This window comes from Bos indicus, chromosome 19, assembly GCF_029378745.1.
Source record: "Bos indicus isolate NIAB-ARS_2022 breed Sahiwal x Tharparkar chromosome 19, NIAB-ARS_B.indTharparkar_mat_pri_1.0, whole genome shotgun sequence".
In the NCBI taxonomy this organism is placed as follows: Eukaryota; Metazoa; Chordata; class Mammalia; order Artiodactyla; family Bovidae; genus Bos; species Bos indicus.
In genome coordinates, this window is record NC_091778.1 from 9,443,664 (window position 1) to 9,463,068 (window position 19,405).

A 19,405-nucleotide genomic window follows, 5' to 3' on the forward strand; every position below is an offset into this window, starting at 1 on the left:
AAGAATATAATCAGTTTGCTTTCAGTATTGACCATGTGGTGATGTCCATGTGTAGAGTCTTCTCTTGTGTTGTTGGAAGAGGGTGTTTGCTATGACCAGTGCATTCTCTTGGCAAAACTCTGTCAGCCTTTGCCCTGCTTCATTCTGTTCTCCAAGGCCAAATTTGCCTGTTACTCCAGGTATCTCTTGACTTCCTACTTTTGTATTGCAGCCCCTTACAATGAAAAGGACATCTTTTTTGGGTGTTAGTCCTATAAGGTCTTGTAGGTCTTCATAGACCACTCAACTTCAGCTTCTTCAGCGTTACTGGTTGGGGCATAGACTTGGATTACTGTGATATTGAATGGTTTGTCTTGGAAACAAACAGAGATCATTCTGTCGTTTTTGAGATTGCACCCAAGTACTGCATTTCAGACTCTTGTGCTGACTTTGAGGGCTACTCCATTTCTTCTAAGGGATTCCTGCCCACAGGAGTAGATATAATGGTCATTTGAGCTAAAGTCACGCATTCCAGTTTTAGTTCACTGATTCCTAAAATGTCAACGTTCACTTTTACCATCTCCTGTTTGACCACTTCCAATTTACCCTGATTCATGGACCTAACATTCCAGGTTCCTATGCAACATTGTTCTTTACAGCATCAGACTTTACTAGTTTCAGTTCAGTTCAGTCGCTCAGTCATGTCCGACTCTTTGCGACCCCATGAATTGCAGCACGCAAGGCCTCCCTGTCCATCACCAACTCCCGGAGTTCACTCAGACTCATGTCCCAGTTTGCTCAGTCCTGAACTACATCAAAAACATAATTGGAATTGCTTGTTCCTCCATTAGCAAAAACTTATTACAGAGAGTTCAGGATTTGTTTGCAGTTCTTTCCCACCCACCCTGCCCCCACCCCTACCTCCCCCAGCTGGAAGCTGAGGGTGTAGAGTTGAAATCGTCAAATTCTGTGTTTGTAACTTGGATTTTGTGGTTAGGCTTTGGTATTCCCATAGCTGCCTCCATATATACCCTCCTGGCTTATCTTTGTTTCTTTTTGTAAAGATAAACAGATGTTTGTGTGTTTTCTTATTTCCTCTTCTGTTTCATAGGAAAGGTAGCACTGTATATATTCTTAAAAACTTCTTACTATTTTAAAAAATTGTATAGTCAGTTTCAGTTGTATAGCAGAGCAAGTCAGTTACACATATACTGATCTCTGTTCTTTTTCATATTCTTTTCCCTTATAGGTTATTACAGATATTGAGTAGAATTCCCTGTGCTATAAGTTAAGTGCTTTCAAGACCAAGGATTCCTTTTTTTGTTGTTGAATCATTAATTAAATATTACATAGTGCCCCATTTATAATAAAATTCAAATAGAATATACAGAGCAACCAGTGTGTGTGTGTGCATACATGTACACTTTAAATTTACTTTTTTTTTTTAAATAAATGTGGTTTTGAGAATTATTCATTGCTTTATTTTTATATTTTGGCTGCCCTTCTCTTCGTTGCCTGGGCTCTTTGCCAGGGAGCGTCGGCTCTAGAGTTTGCTGGGCTCAGAAGTTGTGGCTCTCTGGCCTAGTCGTCCTGTGGCTTGTGGGAATCCAGTTCCCTGACCAGAGATCAAACCCCTGTCCCATGGAAGGCAGGTTCTTCACCACTGGCCCATCAGGGATGTCCCTACTCTGATTATTTTTAAGATAATGTCTTAAAAATTTGGGGCCTCATTGTCGTTTTATCTAATACATACCTGTTATGTTCCTGTCTTTTTCATGGAGTCCCAGAGGGAAAACTTACAAGCATTTTACTGTAGCTGATTCCTAATTAATCAGCCAATGGTCCATAGTCCTTTTCCCATGGTTCTGGAAATGAGTTATGACAGTCCTGGCCCTTCCCGCTTGTTTTTAATACTGCCAGAGATGATGAGGTGACTGACACTTTCTGGACTTGCATTCTAGAAAGGAAGTGAGAATTAATGGAGTAGTCCACAGTGTACCCTCTTATCAAAATTTGAGTTATGAGACTTTTATTCCAGAATAGCTCTTTTTAAATGATCTTAACTGTTCCTATTTTTAAATAATGAATGTCGCATTATAGTAGCTCTTTTCAAATTCTAAGAGAAGAAAGGAAAACATTCACCCACCATCCTCCCCGCGGGTCTCCTTGCTGTGCAACCCTGTCCGGGTGGGTGTAGACCCTCGCGTGGGGATGTCATCCTGCTGCAGTTGGAGGGGTCCTCTGTCCCTCTCTCCCCACCAAGGCTCTTCTGTTAGAGTTCTTCCATCTTCACGGTTGTCTGGGGGCTGTTCCGTGAGGTCACCTCCTACAGTTCCTCCCTGTGGCAACGTCCCGTTGTCCCTTCTTGCACTGGCCTTCTGCCAGGCCCCAGGCTAGCTGTGAGGATCGCGTGGCTCGCAGGACAAGTGCATTTGGCTTTTGCCTTCTTGGAGCTCACGGTTCACTTGTAGGTTGTATGAACAGTCACTTTGTGCTTTGCTGCATGTCTGACCCTTTCTCTCCTGTTCATGGATGCACTTGTCGCAATAGAGATGGGGTGATGCTTCTCTAGGAAGAATCTAGAATCTGCTGTACCTTCTTAAATGCTAAGCTCCTTGCACACCTTGGTGCTTTACTAGGGGCACAGGTGACTTACAGTGCATCTCGCGTCCTCTTGGACACACCTGTCCAAGGTGTGACAGGTGTGAGTATGGTTGGATGAAGGGCTGAGATGTGGGACACGGGGGAGATAGGTAGGTAGTTACAGACCCCTGAGCTGTCCCATCAGACTAGAGGCCATCTGTCAAGACTCTGGAATTCAACGGTTCAGGTCACTTTTGTGCCCAAGGAGATGACCTGCAGGGGCACAGTAGGTAACATCCCTAAGTTGGTGACCCTCTGCTCTCATCACATGCCCTTTAAGAATACTCTGGCTTCTTAGCTTTCTGCTCCACCTCAGTTAGGAAGAACCTGATGTTGTCTATGTTTGTGCATGTTAACTCTGTCAGGTAAGCCTTTCATCTCAAGTTATGGAGGGCAGGCACAGACGGGAGCGACAGAGGGTGAGATGGTTGAATGGCCAATGGACATGGGTTTGAACAAGCTCCAGGAGATGGTGAAGGACAGGGAAGCCTGGCATGCTGCAGTCCATGGGGTCACAAGGAGTGAGACACGATTCAGAGACTGAACAAAAATGGACTGAAAGGCTTTGTTGCTAGTGTAGAGGCTTGGAGTCCTGGCCTGCAGACTAAGGAGATATTTGGGGCACAGAGATGCCTTCTTGAAGCTTCTAAAATAAGGGCCATGTCAGGCTGGCTGTCCGTTGAGGTTCCTCTCTTTTCCTCTGTCTGGGGTTGAGAGAGCCAGGCTGAGGGGTCCAAGCTGTTGTCTGTGAGCCCTCCTTCTGCCTACTCTTGGGCTCCCCCTCTACCCATCACCCTCCCCCTTGTGTGGGGTTGTGTCTGTGTGCATGCATGCATGTGTGTGAGCTCAACGGAGTGGGGTCTGCAGGAGCAGGACTGGAGAGTGAGGCTCGTGCAAAGAGCATGGGAAGCTCAGAGCTTCTCCGTTTGGCCCAGTTGGGGAGTAACATTTAAATCTTCTTCTTAATTAACATTTATGAGCGATCCTGACAGTGATTAAAGCAGTGTGGGGAAGCTCTGAACATTTGAGTCCATCATATGTACTGGGGGAAGAAGAAAGGAGTCAAATGGAAACGTTTGAAAGCTGCTTTAGGAGCGTGAATTGTGTGCATTAGTGCCTTAGTGCCATGTGGTGAGCCGCAGTGGTGAAAATCCTCTCGTAGGCTCGTGGATGACCGTTGATCAGTTGCATCGCAGTGTCAGTGGGTGCACACGTGTGCTTGTGTTCCATCCCATCTGCTTACTGCCCAGGAACAGCAGAAAGAGTGAGCGTGCTGGTCACGGTGAGCTTACCAAGCAGATGGACTTCAGAAGTCATTCTATTGGGAGCCTTTCAAAGCCCATTTTAGGAATATGCACACATAAAAACCCAAAGGAGGCGGGGTGAGAAGCCAAGAAATAGTTTGTAAATCTGAGACTATTCTGGAATCCAGTGATAGCTGAAAATCTCTCGAATACACCCTTCTGGAAGAATAAAAGCACGTCTAGTGGCTCTAGTCGATGTCGTCTGAGTGGATTCTTGCTGACTGATGTCGTGTGAATTATAAATGAACCATATGGAACCACTTTATATAAGTAACTTACATGTTCCAATGATAGTTATTTAGGTTGTAATCTCCTCAAAAATCTGTTGTTAATGACTGGTGTGTTTTCACCTGAGGTTGGTTATGGTCCAAAGCCTGTTGTTAGCCGTGCCAGGGTGTGTGTGTGTGTGTGTGTGTGTGTGTGTGTGTGTGTGTGTGTGTGTGTTTTCATAGAATGATATTACTGTGAAACCATATTTCATGGTCTGGCTGCTTTTTTTTTCCCCCTTAGATTTTAGACACATGTCTCTGGAATAGCTGTTCTAGGGATTCTGTTTATTTGTCCTAAACGAGTGCCAGGTTTCAGTTTGTCTAAGGAAGGGATGTGTCTGAAACACATGGAGCGTTGGATGGAATCACCGTGTGACTGGCATCTGGAGCCTGCCCGTTGCTTCAGGATGAAGTCCAAGCGCCTTAGCGCTGCTCTGAGTCTGGGCCCGCCTTCCCAAGCCCTGTCGCTCGTCCCGTTCACGCCCCGTGGTTCGAGCTGCTGGCAGCTCCTGGTGCGTCTGGCTGTCGATGCTCCTGGGCTGCCGCTGGGCTCCTTGGCTGGCGAGGTCTTGCCTCCATCTTGCTTGCTGCCCTCATCCTGCCTTGTCCGTGAGCTTCTCCCAGCCCTCCCCCTCCTCCTGTCCTGGGAGGCTGGGCCTGTCTCTGTCGATGCCCACAGCACCTCAGGCGTTTTGTTCACACCCTGGATCGCATCAGCCAAGGTCCTGCAGGGAGCGGTTGCCTCACGGGAGGGAGCCAGAGGAGAGGTTGAACAAGAGGACTGTTTGCACAGGTTTAACAGAGTAAAGGTTCAACACGGCATGATGGAGCATCCAGGAGTCATGGCAGCCAAGGCCGTTCCCGCCCCTCAGGCAGAGGGGTGGAGTAGGGAGCAACAGAATGAAGTCATGAAGGGGTCCCTGACAGGAGTGCCGGCAGAGGAGGAGCTGGGTGTGAGGGGGTCAGATCCCCACTTCCCGCCTTCTGCTGGCGTCTTCTCTTGACCAAACCCCGGGGAGCCCTGGAGACCCGTTCTGCAGAGGTCAGTCTCGTCAGGCACTGGGCAGAGGGAAATAGCCCGATCGTGATGGTTCTGGAGGGTCAAACAGAGCACCGCCAGCACATGAGTACATCCTCCAGTGAGAGCGTGACTGCAAGAAGGGCACCTGCCACCTCGGCCTCATTTCCCAGTCCCCAGGGCCTCTGGGAGTGGGACAGGGGCTTCATCCCCTTCCCCAGGCTCCAGCAGTACCTCCCAGCCACAAGCATACGGTCTAAGCAGGAGCTGGGTGTTTATGTAGCCCCAGGACAAATCCCGACCTCCTCCCCTTTGCCGCTGAGAAGGTTGTCACTCCGAAGCCCGTCTGTCTGTAAAGGCTGCAGCCCCCGCCCCTGCAGCTCAGTGCCTGACCCGAGGTTTGTCATCAGCATGGGGTGCTGATAGGAGGAAGGGATGGATGGGTGAGTCAGCAAAAGAACGAGAAGACACGTGTGGAGAGGCACCGAGGGAAACGTGTGATGCCTTCTCTTTGTGAGCCTTTCACATCCAAACGGTGCGGGGGGGTCTGTCCGAATGTAAGCCCAGGAAGGTAGGGCGTCCTTGTGTTTTGTCCGCTGCTGCGTCCCCACAGTAGGCGCTCAGCAGGCACTTGTCCCGTGAAGGGACCTGGAAGTGATTCGTGGCAGCTTTCTTTTGGAACTTCTCAGTGCACCCACCCGTTGTGAACCTCGGGCCACCGTCTCTGGGGACCTAAGGCCATTTTGGTAATTTTTCCAAAGTAGAAAAATCTGTGGCTGCTTTTCCTATTTTTTTTTTTAGATTTCTGGACTTGAGAAGTTGGAACAGAGGACTCTTACGCTTGCACCTCTGCTTTTGGAGAGGAAGTAGGGGAGAGAGTGAGATTTTAAGACTTGTGTGAGAAGAGATGGAAGGCAGCGGAAGGGGAGCGCTTGGTGATGGTGGTGGAACCCTTGTTCCTACTGTGCACACGTCTGGGCGGCCTTGCCCAGCGCTGAGCCCCAGTATGTCTTCCTGCCCTTCCAGGCTCCCATGGGTCTTAAATCTAGGGTGAGGGGCTCTTAACTCGAGGATTTCTGCTGAGAGACGAGGGGAGGGGTGGGAGTAAGTGTTCGCAGATCCCTGAATACTTGCTACTTCACCAGCGCTGCACCTGGACTTGGTTTTAGGTCTTGCAGGAGTTGTTTCAAGCTTGGAGAGGGTCCGTTAGGTTACCAGTTTGCTCTGGCTTTGGAAGGCTTCTCCTCCCCCTCCTCCCGTGTCCTTGCGCGCACAGAGCAATTTTACAGGGCGGTGTGAAGGATCTGGGTGTGGAAAGCAGGAAATTAGTAATGACTGGACTGGGTGAGGATGACTCTTGTAATTTTGAAGAAATGCTTAAAAATTAATTGGTTCTCAGCTCTGCCACTTTATTCTGTGCAAGCCAGAAAGAAAAGTCAAGATGGAGAATTTCCCACTGTGACACCTTTTTTTTCTGGCAAGTTGAGTCATTTAATTATGATGCGAATATCACCAGCCACTGGCCCATCTCTGCCCAGGCAGCTCTCGTCCACGTGCCGTTCTTCCCTTCTGTATTCTGGCGACTCAGGTGGCATCCTGTGTTTCCCAGATCATTACTGTACTTTCGCTGGGCCAAGAAGGGAGTGGGTTGCAGCCTTGCCTGCCGCTGCTTGTGATTTCGAGTCGTGTGGACCAACTGTGGGGTGGAGTTGGAGCAGGTGCGGCTGTGCCTTCCACGTTGGATGGAGGCCTGTTGATGGATTTGATGTGGTTCTGAAGTGCTGTGTCTTCTTGGGTTGTTGTAAGTGTGTTTGTGTCCTCAGACTCAGGGCACAGGTGCATAGTCTGGTTAGGAACAGGAGTGAAAGTGAAAGTCGCCCAGTCGTGTCCGACTTAGGCGACCCCGTGGACTGTATCCATGGACTTCTCCAGGCCAGAATACTGGGGTGGGTAGCCTTTCCCTCACCAGGGGATCTTCCCAACCCAGGGATCAAACCCATGTCTCCCGCATTGCAGGCTGATTCTCTACCAGCTGAGCCACCAGGGAAGCCCAAGAATACTGGAGTGGGTAGCCTGTCCCTTCTCCAGCGGATCTTCCCGACCCAGGGATCGAACCCAGATCTCCCGCATTGCAGGCAGATTCTGAGGCAAGCCCCAAGAATACTGGAATTCAGAACAGAGAAAGACTCTAAAGTAAAATGTGGACTGTTATTTCCTTTGCTGTTTATTGGGGGAGGGAGTGCATGGACATGGACGGTGGGGAAGGAATATGGTCATGTGTTGAACCAGAATATCTATTTCCTGTCAGGGGTCTTTGTATTTAAGAGTTTTCAGTCAATCAGAGACTTAATCTGATTTTTTTTCCCTGGGTCCCAGGACATTAAGAGCAACTTGCAACCTGGTCTGGTTTCCTCCTTAGCAATCAGTCTTAAATGATGCTGTAGTTGGGCTGACCTGTTGACTCTTTTCCCCCCTTGATAAAAGGTGAGTCTATAGCAGGGGGTTGGCAAACTTTTTGGAGAAAGGGGCCAGATGGTAAATATTTTAGGCTTTGTGGGTCAAGAGGCAATATTGAGGCTATTAGGTAAGGGCTTATATAACAAGAGAGAAAACAAACATATATCATGTTTTTACTGATGAAATTCAACATATAATAGTATAAGTTTTTATACATACAAGTTTTCTAATGGGAAGAATGGATATTTTTGGAGGCGTTAACATATTACTGAGTTGGGGTTCCAAGTTACTGTTTTATCAAGTCATTTAAAGTGTTCATGTGTAGAAACCGTGCTTAGTTTAAAGATTGTATTAAAACAAACAGGAGACCGGGTTGGACCTGCAGTTCTGATGATCTACGTTTTGGGGTGAAAAGCCTGAGGATGTGGAGCGGCCAAGGATGCCACACTGTCCTTGTTGGAGGTGTTGTGTGGATGCCGTAATCCTGGCATTTTGTTTATTTATTCAGTAAATAGTGTCAGAGAGGCTTGGCGCTGGGGATGAGGAAGTGAACAAGGTGATTCAGGTCGCTGCCCTGGTTGAGAGGGGCCACAGCAAATGTGAGTGTCTTGCGGCAGGAACGAGGTTGTGAGTGGAAGCGAGTGCGTGTGCTGGGGAAGGGGTGGGACGTGAGTTTGCAGAGGGAGGCAGGGGCCAGATAAGAGGAAGCTTCAAGTCATAAAGAGTCTGTGGTAGGACATCCCTGGGAGTATTTGAGCCAGAGAATGATGTAACACGATCAACTGCTGAAGAAGGTTACTCCAGCCACTGGGTCGAGAGTCAGCTCTAAAAGGCAGGAGTGGAAGTGGTTTTGTGGGGCCACAAAACTGAGCACTGAAAATAAGAGATTGTTTGAAAAACGTGGAGTCTGTGGTCAGTGCATATTTAACGTCTTACATGTCATAAGTTGACATCCTTTTGGTGTGAGATGCCCCCACTTAGGGGAACTCGAGGAGAAAAGGGAATTGATTGGCTCATGTCGCTGCAGAGTCCAGGAGTTTCAGGGCTTCAGCGCGGTTCTGGGGCCCGAGTGATAACATCAGGCCCCAACCCGCCCCGGCCCTCACTGCTCCCGTTTCCTTTCCTCTGTGGGTAGCCTCACTCGCTGCTTTTGTAGATGACTGTTTCCCTTGAGTTGGATAAGGTGGCATTTGGGATCCTGGATTTGCACGTTAGCTTGGCAACTCCAGTGGAAATGTTACTGCTTTCTTTTAGCGTCTGCATGTCACTTTGGGTCACTTGATTAGGCTCAGTCCTTGGACCAGTCTCTGATGGACCAGTCCCAGTAAAAAACCACATGGGGTGAGGGGGGGGGGTTGGCTCCCCAAAGATAGGGGTGCTGAGCAGACTAAATACTGTATGTTTATGACACAAATGGCCTGTCCTTTAGTCTCCCCTATTTTTCTTTACCTGGGACCTCTCTCTTGGGGAGCATGGTAAAACCCATGTGAAACCTATGTCTCTACCCTCCAATCACAAGGGTCTTGAGAAGTACAGTCACCGGCCAGCTCTCGGTTGCCCTTGTTGAGTCCACGGGGTTCTCTTGTTCCCGCGGCTGGGCCGGAACCCCTCCCTCGTGCCGGCTGTGCTGTTTTGAGAAGCAGCGGGGCAGGCAGGGCCTGGCTGGTTTCCAGGCTGGTCTGTCTCTTACTAACTAGCTCTGTGACCCAGGATGGGCCACTTAACCTTCCCGAGGCTTGGTTTCCTTATCTTTGTGCCACCGATTTGCTGTGTGCGTCCACTAAGCTACCCACCCAGTGCCATTTGGAGGAGAGCTGTTGGTCTTTTTAATCCTCTGCTCAGGAGAGAGAGTAGCTAGGGGAAGAAAGATGTTCTGTTTCGAGTCTGGACCTTGTTACCTATACACACCAGCTCTCTCCTCTTTCTGTAACTTCTTTTCCAGTGAACATACTTTTTCGTTTTTATCTTCTTGGTACTCTTATGCCTTGGCTGGGCTTTTTTTTTTTGAGCAGATAGCCTTGGGTGGGGATGTTGGCATGGGAGAACCACCCCAGATTAAGACAAGTGTGTTTTGTCTGACAGTGGCAAGCACCCTTAGCAATGACATAGACATCATTATAGATCTGCCGAGAAGAAAGGACAACACGTTCCGTATTGATAAGATTTCAGCAAGACTCAAAACAAAAAGGGAAAGAAAGAAAACACAAAACTTCATGCAACTCTGTAACGCCTCAGTTCCTAGTTTCTTAATTAGGCCTGTGGTTTAGCCGAGTGCACGGTCTCAATACACAGATGGTTTTTATGTAAAAACTTTTTTTCAAATGTTAATTTTCAGTGACTGATGTTCCCTGCCGAAATCATTTTCCATTGTTTGTATTTGATAAGAACTGTATTTGAACTGCTCCTTTATAAGCTGAAGTCTTTTGTAATGGGATTTAACTTAGTGGTTTTACAGGTGTATGAAAATGTTAAGCTGTGTATTGTACTTGAGAGTTTGAAAATTCTTCGTTGCAGCTAATTTAAGGAAAAAAAAAAAAAAGAAAACCGAAACAGGTGATTACCAGCTGCTTTCGGTTTTGAATGTCCTCGCTTTGGGGTTTTGTGTTTGCTTATTCGTGTGCAAATCGGTGTGGTTATTTTGGAGCCCTGAGATGTGGCCGCCTCCCGCCCAGCTGCCCCTGTAAGGACCCTGCCCTGTCCCCAGGCTGGCTCGAGCCCTCCCCCCACCCCCCATACGCTCCGAGCTGCCCTCTCCCTAATGATTCAGGCCTTCCTGAGCAAACAAAGCCGGCCGGGCACCCTTCTCCCCAAAGACGGCCTCGTTCACTGCCACAGAGACCCCCTTCGCTCCCTGGCAGAGGAGTGGCCCCTTAGAGCGGCCAAGCCCCCCAGACACAGGTGGGCACACTCCCAGTGCCTCCTGGGAGTCCTGAACGTCTGGGGTCCCGAGTGACGGCTTCAGGGGGGTTTGTACCTCCAGGACCCTCCGAGACCACCAGGATCGAGGCTGCCTCGGGTGGGAGATGCATCAGGGAATGGGTGGCCGAGGTGGGGCTGGTGAAGGACTTCAGGTTCAGAGCAGGGTGGAGCCCCCTGGAGTCACCAGAGCACCTCCATGCTCCCGCTCAGCCCCAGACCCTGTCCTTCCCTGGCACCGCGGGGTGTGCCCAGGCGGCATGCTGGTCAGGCCGGGCGAGCTGGGTGCAGGCGCTGCCGCTTCCTTATTCACGATGACGCCAGTGGGAGCCGTGCCACCCGCTCCCCATCCAGCCCTTTGTGGCCGCGTCCTGTTCACGCAAAGGTGACATCACGATCTGCCCGACGAGATTTTTCAGTTGAGGGGCTTTGTGTATGTCTTTCTTTATCCAGTAAGAGGGTTGTGCTCTCATTTACAAAGGTTTGATCAGCAAACATGGAGAGAAAATGCTCAGGGAGAAATGCTTGCTGTCCAGATTAATACATTTTTTTTTTAAATTTTGGATCAGCCAAAGGCACTTTGCTGTTTCTTTTGACTGTGTTTTTTTTTGATCTTACCTTTGACCTTCCCTGGCATAGGAAATGGCAGCCCACCCCGGTGTTCCTGCCCGGAGAATCTCATGGATAGAGGAGCCTGGCGGGCTATAGTCCATGGGATCGCAAGAGTCGGACAAGACTGAGCGACTAACACACACACACACCTTTGACCTTGGCTGACATGATAACTCAGTCAGGATTCTTGTCCATCCCCATCTCCTCTCTGGGGTCAGTTTTCTTGCTTTCTTGATTGCTTCCATGTGACCCCCTGCAGGAGGTAGCTGATGGTAGTTGCTGTTCTAAGAGCCCAGAACCTGGTGGACTTGGCTTCAAAAGGAGATTCCAAGGCTCTCAGTGATGGATGATGGCAGCTCTTTGCCCCTGAAAAAATCAGTGAAAAATTGAGGTCAGAGGGAAGAAGAGAACATCTTTATGGGTTTTTCTTTTTTTTTTTTCTTTATGGAGAGCATGTTGTACCTGTAAAACCAGAATGACTCCTTTGGGCATTTTTCTCCAGGAGGATTCCAGTCTGGAGCCGAAGTTGGCTCTTCGAAAGGCTGCAGGGATGTTTAGGTTTAAGTGTTTGCCAGGGAACACGTTTAATGACTTGAGTCTATAGTTGGAGCCTCATCGGCGACAGTCTGCCTTTTCTTGAAAACTTAGAGCTTGTTCTCTGCATGTGGGTGTTTGTTTTCCTCTGCGTGTGTGTGTTGGAATAAGAATGTAAAGGCCAGGATCCCTTTCAGAATTTAGAAGTGGTCTGTGCAAACCATTGAAGGCATATCTGCTGCAGAATCCTCATTTGCAGGTTTGATGCGCTCTTCTCCAAAAGCGGGAAGGTAGCATTACCTAGGAGTCAGGAACCGGGTTCTGTGTTGAGACAGATCTGTGTACAGAGTCAGGCCTGCCTGTCAGCGTCTGGAGGCTGGGACTGCATCTGCCTCCTTCGCCATGCTGCCTGCTTGATGCTGGTTGCATTATGAGTTTGCATCCTAGTTGTGCCATTAACCAGCCGTATGACCTTGGGCAAGTCATTTAACCTCCAAACACTCGAGTTTCCTCAGCCAAGACCAAAGGTAAGTGCAAGCACAGACTCAGAATGACTCCTTTGGGCATTTTCCTCCAGACTGGTTGCTGGAAGGCAACTGTCTTCACCTACGAAAGTCCCCCAGGGCCTCTGTCAGTCAGAACCTGGGCAGAAGACCGCTCTTCAGATGGTTTAGCAGGGGGTCCTACCATCCCAGTGGCCCCTCTTGTTCTTCCTACCCATTGCCCGGAACCCTTTAATCCCGCTGCTTTTGGTGGGAGGTGGGGAAAACTCTGCCGAGAGCCTCCGTCAGAAGCTGTTGACACCCATTGTGACGGATCTCTGTTCTGAGTCCCTGTAGGTATTTTAATGTTGTTATGAATCCAGCTGCAGGGGCTGGTAATGAAGAGCGTGGGCCTCTAAGTCGCAAAGACAGAGGCTCCGAATCTAGCTAGCAGCTTGAGTAATTTTAAACAGGGACTTGCCTGCCTGAGCCTCAGTTTCTTCATCTGTTAAATGGGCCTCCCAGTACTTCATCTCCCCCAGGGCTGTGTGAGTCAGCCCTCAAGAAAGGCTGAGGCAGGGTGGGTGGGGGAATTGTCTGTGCCACCTGCGGCCGGTGACACCCCTGGCTCTGGAGCCCCGCCCCGGGAAACCCCTTGTGCTGAAGCCCTGCTGTGCCCTGGGGGGCCCCTGCTGCTGTGTTCTCTGTCACTGACTTGCTCTGCTCTCGTTGGCCGTGAATCTGGGGGGCCCCTGCTGCCGTGTTCTCTGTCACTGACTTGCTCTGCTCTCGTTGGCCGTGAATATCATTTTCCGTTACCTTATTACTGTTCACCGAGTCGCCCCCCAGCTTGTCGCCCCCACACTCAGCTCCCCACTCCGTGTACTGCCACTCAGCACTTTCTATTTGTCACTTAGGGTATTCTGGGAAACTCCTTAGGGGCAGCTCGGGGAGCCTGGCCCTCTGCCTTACTGCATAGGAAATCCCCTTGGGGGTGTCCCAGGGTGCAGTATGACAGAAGAACCATAGACATGGTTTTCCAGAAAGTTCTTTGGCCATGCATTCTGAAGAAGCGGGTACTTGAAGCAAGTGAAGAGGTTTGGAGATTGGGCCCATGTTTGGCTAGGATGGGGCTTCAGGAGTCAGATCCCTGCAGCCCTGGGAGGCAGCCATGACTCTCCCATGGACAGTGGTTTCCGGGTTTAGGGAAGGAGCAGGACAGCTGTATCAGGCCGGTGGTTACATATTTTAATTTGTGTATCGGTATGATGTCTACCTTGCCTGACTTCCCAAGGGATTTGAGGCCCAGGAAACAACAATTAAAACTCTCTTGGTTTAAAATGTTGCTTTTCCCCAAATTCTCTTCTAACAGCTCTCATTGCTAGGAGGGCCGCTCTCCCTGCTGGGTCTGGCTTCACTGAGGAGAACAGGGCCGAGCAGTAGTGCTTTGGGGGTCACGAGAGGAAAGCTGCCCAGGGGCCCCGAGTCCCACTCTGGAGCCTCAGAGCTGACTTGCTCTGTCCCTGAATCTCCCCCAGCCTGTTAGGGCCGCCAGATCCCAACTCATTTAATCTGGTAGCACTTAGATCAGTGCTGTCCCTGGCTGTTCTTGCAAACCCCCAGAGAGAAAATGTTAGAACTAAGCTTTATGCCCATGCAGTGATTCTTCTCTGATTTCTCAGTTCTATTAAAATTTTAATATATCTTACTGTGCTTCCACAGAAGACAAATTTTGGAATATAAGGGAAGTGAATATAATATTTTGTTCCTGATGAAAAGTTAATTTAAGAACCAAGGGCCAAGACAAGTGTCTTCCTTTTCTTTGTTTGATGGTATAATCGACCCTTTATACCTCCACAGGACTTAATATTTATTCAGCAGAGGCTAATTACGGGGTGTGAAGGTGTTGCTCGGCTAAGGTGAAGATGTGGATTTCTGTGTGAACTGCTTAATTCCTATGGTTTATAACTTGTCCATAAAATTTGCTATGGATTGTAACAAGTGGAATATTAACTCTGTGTGTGGGGAGGTCCTGAATATCTCCCATATTGCTTCCCTTTTAAAGGGAGTTCAGTTGAACTGAGTGGGGTGTATGTTTTAAACAGTTAAACTTTCTGAGCCCCAAATTGGAGCACATGGCCTGACATCAGACCCCTCTCCTGTGTCAGTCTATTTAGCCATCCATCTGTGTCTTTGGGGAGTTGGTTGCAGGACCTGCCGTGGGTATCCACATCCGTGGATTCTCATGCCCTATAGTCAGCCCTGTGACCTGGGTTCTGCATCCAGGGCTTCAACCAATTGAGGATGGTAAATGTAGTATATGACCCGCGATGGTTGAATTTGTGGATTTGGAAGGCAGACTGTGTGCAGTTGACACTTGAACAACATGGTTTTGAACTGCACGGGTCCAGTTTTATGTGGATTTTTTCCAGTACATGGGTACTGCACGATCTGAGGTTGTTGAATCTGAGGGTGCATAACCTCAGCTATGGAGGAGCTGCGTCGATGGAGATCCTGTTGTAGAGTTATACGCAGAATTTTGACTGCACCCCTCTCCCCCATGTCATTCAAGGGTCAACTTTGTAGTCAGCTTTACAAAGGTGGAACCAATGAAATTCCACTTTCTTAGATAGTCTGCAAATTATCTTTGCTAACAGTAAGAAAATGCATAAACTCTCCTAGGGAAGTCAGAATTTCTCTCTGGTGTTGGGGTAATTGGTTATTAGGAAGGGCATAGGTATACCTTGGTGATCTGTGGTGCTGATTTTCCCTTCTGGAGTTGAGCGAATTCTTGCTTCTACCTGGGCTGGTGGAAGCACATGAAGCTGCATGGAACCCAAGGGTGACAGGGTCTTTGTAAACAACGTGAGGTTGACTTTCAATATTCAGTGAGTGAATGTGGAAATCAAATTTCAGTTTGTAGCAGCAGAGTTGGACTCAGATATTTACATTAAATGTAAATTTCCATTTCACTCTGTAATAGTGTTATAGAACACTATACGGGGAAGTTGTTATTTGCCTGTGTTTGGTGGTGGTAGGAGGTGCTCAGGCTTCATTCCCTATTGAGGACCCTAGGGCTTTTTTGAGATGAAAGCTCCCTGGATGATCTGAGAAGGGAGATGGTGAAGTAACTTGTTTCCAGTTACCCTGCCCTTTGTGGAAATTAATATCTGACCCAGTTCCTTTGCCCTGTGAGTTTATGGCTTGTATAAGCGGCTGTTGTAATGATCCATTGACTGTTGCAACTGCTTTTCCTGAGAATTTTATTTTACGGTTCTGAAGTGTTAGTCCATAAATCTTTTGAACTTGAGGTTTTGAGTTAGACGAGCCACGCGCCAAGTTCATTTTTCACACCTGTTAGCTTTGCCTTTTCCATCTTCTCTTCTTTCTTTACATGCCACCCCTCTGATTTTTTCCCTTGAAGAAATCCACACGAAAGTGTCCATCTTCGTGTAATGCCACTTGCAGAATATTTAGTTTAAAAAACAATCTGGAGAAGGCCGTGTCCAACCCCAGTGCATGACTTACTGTTGTCAAGTGTCCATTTAGAAATGAAGGGTCTTGTGCATGCTGATGGGATTGTAAAACGGGGCACCCATGATGAGAAACAGTGTGGAATTGACTCCAAAAATTAAGCCTAGAACTACTATATGATCCAGCAATCCCACATCTGCTCATGTACTCAAAAAAAAAAAAAGACCAGAAAGCAAGGATGTGCACAGATATTTATACACCAAGTTCATAGCAGCATGGTTCACAATAGCTAGAAGGAAGAAACAACCCAGATGTTTACTGACAGGTGAATGGATGGACAGTATGTGCGTGTACATCCGATGGAATAGTATTTGGCCTTAAAAATGAAGGAAATTCGCACACCTCCTATAATGTGGGTGAACCTCGAGGACATTATGCTGAGTGAAATAAGCCAGGCCCAGAAGGAGAAATACTGTGTGGTCCCTGTTACATGAAGTTCCTGGACTAGTCATATCCATAGACAGAAAGCAGAATGGTGGTTTTAAGTTGTGTGTGTTTTGCCACCAAAAAATAAATAAGGAAATGAATGAATGAAGGCTGCAGGGAAGCCCTCTGTGGTGGTGGGGGGGGGGGGGTCATGATTTCCCTGAAACCAGCCAGGTGTACAGATGCCCTCCAGATGTACTTTGACAGGATAGCATGGCCCAGGCTCATCAGTCAAGATTAACCAGGACCCCAGGTCCCAGGCCTCCCTCTGGGGTGGGGGTCCCTCCCTGTGCTGACCTGCATCTTCCTTCCAGCGGGGGAGCTGGGGAGCAGGAGCCGCCCCCACCCATGTGCTTGGCTGCTCTCGGTGGTAATTATTGTGTTCTATTTTAAGCCACTTCTCTGCATTCAGTAACCGTCTGGGATTCTGTTTTGTTGAATCTCTCCATGAGACGCAATAAAAGACCCAGGGCTGCAGGTGGCGGGGTCTGAAGGCTCTCCTGGCCAGGTTTGGAGACACAGTCTCCTTGCTTGTGCAGCAGGAGACTTGATTCCTTTCGGGTGAGGACCGAGAAGAGGCGAGGCTTAAAAAGCAAAGAAAATACATATCCCCCCCCGCCCCCCCCCCCCGCCCCCGCACTGGCTCCATCACGACAGGTGGCCGAGGAGCTCAATCTGCGGAAGGCATCAGCGCTTCGGCGCAATCAAAGTTAAGTGCAGAAATTTAATTAAACGGCATCAAGGATGGCAGAAACTTTGTAAAGCTGCAGTGCATTGTCAAATTCAACAATTATTTCAAGGAACACAATCCACAGATGGCGTCTAATTGATAAATTAAGGCTCTGATTCTCTAATGGGTTTACATTTCAGCTCGTGTGCCACCCACAGTATAACCATCACCTCCCTCAACCCTGCATCCTCCCCTCCCCCCCACCCCCGGCCCCAACACCACTCTGGAACCCCTGGAACCGGAGGATTGGGTCTTGACTATTTGGCATGAACAGCCTCTGGCTCCTTTCACACTGAGCCCAGAGTCCCCCCCGTTTGGGGTCAAGTCTTGTCCTAAAGCACAGAAAGTGTAGGATTTCCTTGGGCCTGTACATCCTTTCTGCTCTGCTAACCCGGATGTGTTGCTCAGAGATGCTTGGGCTATTTCTTTCTTTTTTTTCTTTTTCCTTTTTAGTTTTGCTGGCTTATATCCCTCACAGCACAGGGTTTTGCCCAAAACAAAAGTCTCAGTTTGTTTATTCTTACAGAAAAAAAAAAAAAAAAATTCTGTTCTCAAGACTTTGTGGCACTTCCTGTCTGTTAAGAGTTGATACCCAACTTATTTTTATTTCATAAGAAAATATGTACTGCCCCTAAAGATGCAGCCGTGTTTAGAGAAACATATCCTGTGTTGAGACTTGAAAAACAAGTCTGAAGGTCTTGCGTGTTTATAGCCCTTCATTTTGCTCATGAAACCGTTGAGGCTCAGTGGTTTTATGTGCCTTGGGACTAGTTCCTGGAATCGTGTTTCTAGAGGAGGAGAGGCCTTCTTCAAGGGTACATGGGTTACCTCCATTAAGTGATTATTTCATTCGTTCATTCATTCATTCCACTAACAGGTATGTATCAGGTATCTACGAGTGCTTTTCTAGGTGCCAAGGGGGAGTTCAGCAGTGAAGAAGATGCCCCTATGGAGCCTACAGGAAATCATGGGGGATAGACATGAAAATAATCTCACAAGTAGGTGCATTGGTGCAATTTGTGGTAAGTGCTGTGGAGGAAGAAAAGAGGGTGACATGAAGGCAAAATACAGGGGCATCTGTTGGCAGGCAGCCCCGAGAGACTTAGCTTGGATGGAGTTAGGTCAGAGAGGTCAGGAGGGGATGTTGTTCAGTCGCTCAGTCGTGTCTGACTCTTTGCAACCCCATGGACTGTAGCCTGCCAGGCTCCTCTGTCCATGGGGATTTTTCAGGCAAGAATACTGGAGTGGGTTGCCATTTCCTTCTCCAGGGGATCTTCCTGGATCAGGGATCGAACCCACGTCTTCTGCATTGGCAGGCAGATTCTTTACCGCTGAGCCACCAGGGAAGTCAGGAGATAAAGCAGGAGAAGAGCCTGCTCAAAAGCTCAGTGAGCTACCAGAGCCGAAGGCAGGCCTCGGGAGGGAGGGAATGGGGCGAGAGAGGCTGGGGCTGGGCAAGCAGAAGGGTCAGAGTGGCAGGTGAGCTCCACGCAGTGAGTGCTGTGAGTGTTCCTGGTGCTGTTCAGAGCCTCATCCAGCCCATTTGTTGTAACTTTTATTTGTGAATGGGTGTCAGCATTTTCTATGGTACCTGGCACTTAGTAGAGTCTCAGTAAATGCTCCCAGTGATGGGTGCTAATCTTCCTGACTTTATGATCAGGAAACTGACACTGATGGGGCGTAAATAGATTTGCCTGAGGTCCAAACCCTCCAATAGGGTTGGTCTCTGTGGTGGAGTCCCCAGCTAAATCCTTCTCTGCTCCTTCCCCTTCCCTTCTTCCCCCAAGGGTCTGTGAACCACCTGGTGAACTGGTCTGTAATGAATAACTGTTACCACCCCCTACGCTAATGTTTCCATCTTTTGAAAGAAAGAGATTAAAAAAAAAAAAACACCTTAACTTTAATTTCCACACAGGTTGGTGGAGAGGACCACATTTTAAACAGAACCTTCGCAAAAGCAGAAGCATAGGGTGCGAGGCTTAACTGAGTAACCTTGGCCTGGTTCTTGGTTCCGAGAATCCATTTGTCCTAGGCTGGGAAAGTGGGGATGGGGTGGAGAGAACCGAGAAACAGATTATATTTATTTGTTTGTTTGTTTCCAAAGAATAATTGTGGGGATTGCCGCGGCAGAACCCTTTCTAATTGCCTTTTTTTTTGCAGTAGCGTGGGTGGCTTTTGAAATTCCCTGTAGTTTACAGAGAGGGTTCTGTGCCTGGGAGGCCAGATGATGTAGCTGAATCGCTGTTGGCTGTTTATTTGCGAGTCTGTCGTTACCAACACAGTCTTCTTGAGTTCAGTGGCACAGCAGTGTTTTATCCCCCTCCTCCTCCGTATCTAAATATATCCAACCAGTCAATCAGACTTGGCAGTCGTCAGGGCTGTGTCTGTCAGACCAAGTTTGCCTTGGAGCCTGTGAGCTATTGGCTTGTTTTCCAAGCTCTGGTGTGTATTCAAATAGTGATATCAGCCTTAGCCTGGCAGACGCGTGCCCAGGTAGGGCC

General features: G+C 48.5%; 1 protein-coding gene across 15 annotated transcripts in view; it reads left to right on the top strand.

The window, feature by feature from the left end:
- MSI2 (musashi RNA binding protein 2) overlaps nt 1-19,405 on the top strand; it is a 406,300-nt gene that overhangs the window by 90,435 nt on the left and 296,460 nt on the right. Inside the window, exon 1 of one of the 15 annotated variants that reach the window (XM_070774279.1) lies at nt 12,047-12,259. The exons of 13 other annotated variants lie outside the window; for them this stretch is intronic. In XM_070774279.1, the coding sequence (XP_070630380.1) occupies nt 12,200-12,259 (60 nt within the window). In that variant the 5' untranslated portion in view covers nt 12,047-12,199. Of the gene's footprint in view, nt 1-12,046; nt 12,260-17,165; nt 17,782-19,405 lie in introns of those variants that run through there. One more of the 15 variants, XM_070774284.1, reaches the window with a different exon arrangement.